Raw genomic sequence first — 7042 nt, forward strand, 5'->3', positions numbered from 1 at the left:
CATTAGTTGAATAGAATACATTGCCTTTGATTCACCAGTACATTTTCCAATACAGAATCTGTATCAGTAGTGGTATTCACTTACCTTCGCTACCGGTTTGGAAATGAGAGCACGCGTGCCAACTCTGCGCATGCACAGAGCCTTCTGCACATGGGCAGAGCGTCCTTGATGACTTCCGAGTGAGTGGGTGGGGCCTCCCGCTGCTGCCACTACTGGTTCACCCGAACCAGGTAGAACTGGTAGAATCCCACCACTGATCTGTATCCCTCTCCTGTCATTTTTGACACACAAACATGACCCCAAACATATTCGTCACAAACTCTTATTTGCAACTATAGCTGTGGATTAAAAGTAAAGGGGTTTAAGTATCCAGGAGTGGAGCTTTATGAGGTTTATTGGCTAGCAGAAGGCAAATGGCAATCTCAGATTGTGATGAGCATTTCCAGATACTGATTTTTCCCTATTTCTTGGGGTACATGAACATACCACAGAATATTCACAAACAAACAATGTTGCATGCATTTCCAAGATATTTGATTCCTTGCAACTTTCAGAAAACATCTTTACATTTTCTTTCCTTTGCTTCCAAAAAAGAAGAAACTTCGGTTTCCAATTTATTTGTGTTTCTAGGTCTGCTTGTTCTGCCATTAGAGGAGCTGCTTTTTATTTTGCACTCCTCACTAGCATTTCATTCTGTCTAACCTAAGCAGACCTCAAAATGCAATTTTGCTGGCGTGCTATTTCTAGGTTTGCTCTGCTATATTAATCTGGCACAACAGCAGAAGTTTTTTTTTAGACTGCTCAGTATGCTTTTTAATAATTTTAAACATCAACCTTCCTCTGCTTTACCTCTACCAAAAGGAATATTTTGCAAACCATTGGACACATGTATATAAATACTTGTGGGAAAATATATGGACTATGTATGTCTATGTGTGCAAATGCTAAAATATTCTTTGCATCTTTGGAAATAGGAAAAGGCTGACTGATAATTCACAGAGCATTTGAAACTGTGGGGACAGTGACTCAGGGACTAACAAATTGTAAATAAACAGAGAACACAGATTGGCTGGAATTCTCCATGCTCAGCTATTGGTTAGCATAGATTTGCAAGGAGTATTGAAAAACACTTTTTGCAGAACTTCAGATTCATAAAGATCTTAAACAAAAGATGGATATGTTTGAGATCTGTAGATGATGAAGATGGTGTGGAGAAATTACGTGTTGATTTTAAAATAGAAATTATTATCTAATGTAAAGGCTATGGGATGGCAGATCTCTCCATCATGCTGGTTTGCTTTGATTTAGTAGCACGCAGGTTTCACTGAGGGAACAATGGATGACAAGAGACCACTTGTTGTCATATACAACTTGTTGCAAAAGAACAAAGAGCAGTATTCTTCTTTGGCATGGTACCGATGAGGGCAGCTAGTGAGACACTGCGCTAATTTTAGCTCTGACTTCTGTCACATCCATGCCTGAATTGATAATAGTGCCACTAATGGATGAAACGTGAACCTCTCATACAATTTAGTTTCTTTCCTTTGCAACTGCTTGAATGGTGCCATATAAAGATTATTAATGCTAATCCTTTTTGATGGGTGTGATGTGTATTTCTGTCTGTTGAGTAGGTAGACACATCAAAGCTTTCTGGTGATGTTGCACAAAAAAAGTGTAGTTGTTAAAACAATTGCTTAAAGCAATATACATTTCCATTTTTAAACTTCAGTACGGCTGATTTAAATACAACTTCTGGATGAGATCTAGGTGAGCAATTGTCCATTAGACCAGGCCAGTGTTTCCCAGCCTTGGTAACTTTAGATGTGTGGATTTCAACTCCCAGAATTCCCTAGCTATGGCTGGTTGGAGAATTCTGGGACTTGAAGTCCACATATCTTAAACTTGCTGAGGTTGAAAAACATTGGATTAGGCAATACTATAATGAGCTTCATGGACCAATACTTAGCTCTTTACAACACAGTATCTACAAACTGCTGCTTCTATCAGCTTCATTAAGCAACATCTCCCTCAGAGGCTAAGATTTCACTCAGCAGTTCTTATCACCATTAATCACACACATAAAAATGGCCTTCTAAAATAAAAAGGATTTTTTCCCCTTCTAAATAAGGAGAATATAGGGGTTAAATCAGGGGTGAAATCTAAAAATTTTCCCTACCGGTTCTGTGGGTGTGGCTTAATTGGTGGGCGTGGCTTGGTGGTCAGATGACTGGGTGGGTATGGCCAATAACAATAAATAATAAAAATAATTAACAAAGTATAAAAAACAATAAGAGGTACCACTTCACACAGCCACAAAAAGCTCAAAAACCAACTTTCACACTTTACACACAAACAACTGACACACACACACACACAAATCCACATATAGCTTTCTGAGATTTTGTGTGTTTATGTAGAGTGAAACACTACAGAAACACACCAAATCTCAGAAAGCTGCACAAATATTTTATTTTATTATTTTATTTTATTTTATTTTATTGTGGACTTCAAATCCCAGAGTTCCTCAGCCAGCAAAGCCAGCCAGTTGATCACCAAGGAACTAGATTAGCTAAGCGATTGATTCTGTCTGGCTGAAAACGAAACTGCTTTCGGGCTGGAAAAAGAGCCATGCGTTCATCAGTAATCAGGTAAGTGCCTTAGAATCTCTACTCTTACTTGTAGAAAACATGTTTTCTACAAGTAAGAGTACAAGTAAGGTTCTGCTGATGAGGAACTCAGGTGAGATCTCCAGAGGCGACTTTAATTTTTTTTAAAAAAAGTTTAAAGTCTTTGCCGATCTCAGCTGAGGGGCAGGATCCTCAAAGGCTTTTTTTTACTTTTAAAGGCATGTTTCGGCTGAAGCAAAACCGGCTTTTAAAAGTAAAAAAAAAAAACCCTCTGCAGATGGTGCGGCTCAGCAGAGGCAGGGGGGCGGGGCCAGGGATTTTTGCTACCGGTCCTCCGAACCAGCAGCCGCCATCGCTACCGGTTCGCACGATCCGGTCCGATCCGGTAGCATTTCACCCCTGGGTTAAATATTGTCTTTCTCCCAACATACACATTTTTGTTGTTATTCAGTTGGACCCCACATCCTCCATTGTCTTCCTCAATCTGCCAAAACTCATACCTACTACACAGTGGTGGGTTTCAAATAATTTTACTACCAGTTCTGTGGGTGTGGTTTGGTGGGCGTGGCTTAGAGGGCATGGCTTGGTGGGCATGGCAGGGAAAGGATACTGTAAAATCTCCATTCCCTCCCCAATCCAGGGGAAGGTTACTGCAAAATAAATCACCCCGTTCCTAAGAGGTCTGTAAGGGGCGTGCATAAGAGCACCAGCGTGCCTACAGTCCCTGTCCTAATGTTCCCTTTAATTGTATTCATTTTATGTATTCAATTCATGCTTATACTTATATATATTATTTAATATGTACTCGACAAAATAAATAAATAAATAAATAAATAAATAAATAAATAAAATCCCCATTTCTTCCCAATCAACTGGGACTTGGGAGGCAAAGAATAGAAGGGGGTGGGGCCAGTCAAAAATTTTTCTACCGGTTCTCCGAACTACTCAAAATTTCCACTACCAGTTCTCCAGAACTGGTTAGAACTTGCTGAAACCCACCTCTGCTACTGCATTGATACTATCTAGCCACTTCATCCTCTGCTGTCCTCTTCTCCTTTTGCCTTCAATCTTGCCCAACATCAGGGTCTTTTTCCAATGAGTTCTCTCTTCTCATTTGGTGGCCAAAATATTTGAATTTCAGCTTCAGTATCTCTCCTTCCTAAAGGACAATCAAGGCTGGTTTCCTTTAGGATTGAAACATTACACATACTTCGAACCGATAATTGTTGCTTCTTCTTGTAGATACATGGAGGTTACAGTGATACTACGAAGATGGGAACTATAAATGTATAGATAAGAGAAGTGTGATGAAACTGTGATAGAAATGAACCATATTCATCACAGAGTTAGAGAAAAGCTCTAATGGCCATGCTACCTTATTCAAGTTAAGAGTGTGTGTGCCATACTAACTTTTCTCCTACTATCCTCTTGTATTTACCGTTAGCAGAACTAAAGGAAGAGACAAACTTTGAAAACAAAAGATAGTTTTTCCAGGCTGACACTTTCAACTCTCAGACAATGCAATCAATATTTCTAATTGTGGCCATGATGTCTGGGAATTCTGGGAGCGGCATTCCCAACGTATCAGCCGGAGAAAACATTGCAAAAGACTGACTGACCACAAGTCGGATCCCCCATCTGTCACTGTCGTTACACACCCCTCTAGTGCCCATTTGTCTCAAATTCCTGCATTGTAAGTAAAGCTTTCCTGAGGAAGATTGTGTAACAAACCTAAAGAGGATTTTGCAAGAAAAAAAAATGGAAAAATACCATCACAAATGCATAATTAAAATAAATAAATTAAAATAAAACTCCATGTGATTTCTCCAAACAGAAATAGTCAAGATGATCCTCCTCCATTCCATTCACACATTGGTAAGAACAGTGATGGCTTTATGCAGCGAGAATACAACATGCAGGAGTGTGCCAGAGTCTGCCCCTTGGCTGCTTACTTTTAATTTCAGTGGGTCCTTTTCCCCCTTCTCTTCTTGACTGCTCTAGCAATAATTCTTATGTCTGCTGTTAAGTACAGTATGTGTAACAGCAATTTCTGAACTTATATATGAAGGGAAGATCATGACTGAAACCTTTAATAATGTGTAAAGCCATTTTTCTCAGAGCATCTACATCTGTGGTGTCAAACTCAAGGCCCGCAGGCTGGATCCGACCTATGGGGTGCTTAGATCTGGTCTGCGGGGCTGCTCTGGAAACAGTGAAGGACCTGCCTGCAGTGCCTCTGCTCATGAAAATGGGCTCCCAAACTCCGTTTTTTGGCTGCAACAGCCTCCTGCAACCCTCTGCCAGTAAAAACGAAGCTCAGGAGTCCATTTTCACTGGCAGAGCAAAATATCATCAAGCTAAATCTGTTGGACTATCTAAGACAAAAAGGGGGAAATGGTTCAAGAAAATGCATGTCTGTAGCATAATGCTGGAGAATAGCAATAGCAATAGCACTTAGATTTAAATATCGCTTCATAATGCTTTTACAGCCCTCTCTAAGTGATTTACAGAGTCAGCATGTTGCCCCCAACAATCTGGATCCTCATTTTACCAACCTCGGAAGAATGGAAGGCTGAGACAACCTTGAGCCGGTGAGATTTGAACTGCCAAACTGCAGCTAGCAGTCAGCTGAAGTAGCCTGCAATGCTGCACTCTAACCACTGCGCCACCTTCATTAAAGCAGAGATTTAACCCAACCTTGTTCTTTACAAACAGCTTGCTTCATCATCCTGGCTCTTCATTTTTACCGGATCATCTTGACAAATGAAATTTAGCAAGAGTATTTAAATGTGACCCTACAGAAGAAAATACAGAAGGACTACACTGATTCGATTTAATAGAGTTTCTTTTATTTTCAGATCTATTCAGATCCAAGAGATTTCCAAAAGTCATTAGCCCTTGTGGTGATACCTTTTCTAGCAACAGTCTGGCAATGATTTCATCTTTGTTTTGCTGGACATCAACAAAGTCTTAATCTGCCTTATGGAAGCCACCATACAATTCAAAACAAGGTAGTAACATCACCCTCTTCTCTGCAGAACTAGAAGCCATGATTACGGAATAAACTCTGGATGGAAAACTGGGGAATATAACTGACCAACTCAAGGTAGGTTCTTAAGATAACCACTCAGCACTGGAAAGATGAGAGCCAGCAAACGGTGGAGTCCAGCAGAAAAAGCAGCCCACAAAAAGCCTCAAAAATGGAGCTGGATCAAGTAGCGGATGCAACATTGATTCTCCCGGTAGATCAAGTACTCACTCTGGCTGAAGCTGCTGTTTTGGTACTTAGTCATAACAATGGGCTTTCCTTGTGCTATCAGCACTTTTTTCCCATCCAGGATAAGCTCTTTATCGCATGCAGGGTCTGAGGACATGAAAGCAAATGCAAATTAAGAAATTGGGAGGATTAGCAAGAGCTAATCAGGCTATAAATTATTAAACTGCAAGTCTTTAAACTTACCAGGTTCGGTACGGCCACAAGCCTGGACACTATCGTAACCCACTGGGGGCTTGCACAATGAACAGTCATCTTGAGTGATGGTATACACCTTGCCCAGGGCCACTTCGTTCAGGAACATGATTCCCTCCCGTTTGGAGGTGGTGCCCACTGCAAAGAGAGAAAGGAAGACAGATGCTCATCTGATTAGATATGGAAAGGGAGCTTCCTACCACCAGGGTTTGAGTCTCATACACTACTGAAATTCAGGTTTCCATTTCATTCTGGGATCATGACCAGATTTTACTGCAGCCAAAGACCCTCCAAATACAGTCATTCATTCAGGTTGATAAATGTTTAAAGTTTTTACTTGGATATTCTACTTCTTTGCTCTAAATGGAGACATTTCACATATAGCCCTTGACCTCTCCAAATGCATATATACTACCTCCAAAGGAGGACATCTTATCCACCTACATCAAACTGGCTGTTATATATAGTTCCTGCGTATGCATGTTTATATATGTATGTGTATGTATACAGTGTATATATGTGCTGAGGGAGGGAGGGGGAGGGGCAGGGGGAGGGAGGGAGAAAGGACGGGAGAGAAAGAGTGTTGTGTATGTGTGTGTGGTTTAGCCACTAGATCAAATTGGCTCTCCTTCCCTTGTATTACTCTTAGGATACAGGTAGCAATAGCAAGGAGACTTTGCTAACAATGGATGAGCAGCAAATGGTAGAATAATAATGAATGTGACCTCACCATAGCCTGCTGATTTACTGTTCTCAGAAGCAAAGTAAATTCCCTTGCCAACACGGCCACCAGAATGGGGCATGATCCGCAAGCCACTCTTCAGGATGGCAGCAACAACAGCTATGTTGGTCCCGTGCCAGAGTAGACGCCGATTTCCCAAGTGGTCATGAGTCTTAAAACGATGGTTCTGGTTAGGAAATGAAACAAAAGAACTGAGCAAGTGAC

The 7042-nt window shown here is 40.9% G+C and overlaps 1 protein-coding gene across 1 annotated transcript; it reads right to left on the minus strand.

Annotated features, from left to right (window-relative positions):
- Positions 1 to 5454: 5454 nt before the first annotated feature.
- LOC131191534 (protein mono-ADP-ribosyltransferase PARP3-like) lies at positions 5455 to 7023 on the minus strand. The gene is made up of 3 exons (XM_058169763.1): positions 6827 to 7023; positions 6088 to 6234; positions 5455 to 5991 (listed from the first exon to the last, which is right to left on the minus strand). Exons 1-3 carry the CDS (start codon positions 6897 to 6899, stop codon positions 5822 to 5824), a joined length of 390 nt encoding a protein of 129 aa, XP_058025746.1. The 5' UTR covers positions 6900 to 7023; the 3' UTR covers positions 5455 to 5821.
- Between the last annotated feature and the right edge of the window lie 19 nt (positions 7024 to 7042).

Source organism: Ahaetulla prasina, chromosome 2 (assembly GCF_028640845.1).
Source record: "Ahaetulla prasina isolate Xishuangbanna chromosome 2, ASM2864084v1, whole genome shotgun sequence".
Classification (NCBI taxonomy): domain Eukaryota; kingdom Metazoa; phylum Chordata; class Lepidosauria; order Squamata; family Colubridae; genus Ahaetulla; species Ahaetulla prasina.

Excerpts from the sequence above, each read along its gene's own strand:
- LOC131191534 (XM_058169763.1), bottom strand. The coding sequence starts at position 6,899 with ATGCCCCATTCTGGTGGCCGTGTTGGCAAGGGAATTTACTTTGCTTCT. Across the intron at positions 6,235-6,826 it reads CAGTAAATCAGCAGGCTATG|TGGGCACCACCTCCAAACGG; the intron begins GTGAGGTCACAT and ends CTCTCTTTGCAG. Across the intron at positions 5,992-6,087 it reads TTGTGGCCGTACCGAACCTG|ACCCTGCATGCGATAAAGAG; the intron begins GTAAGTTTAAAG and ends TCATGTCCTCAG.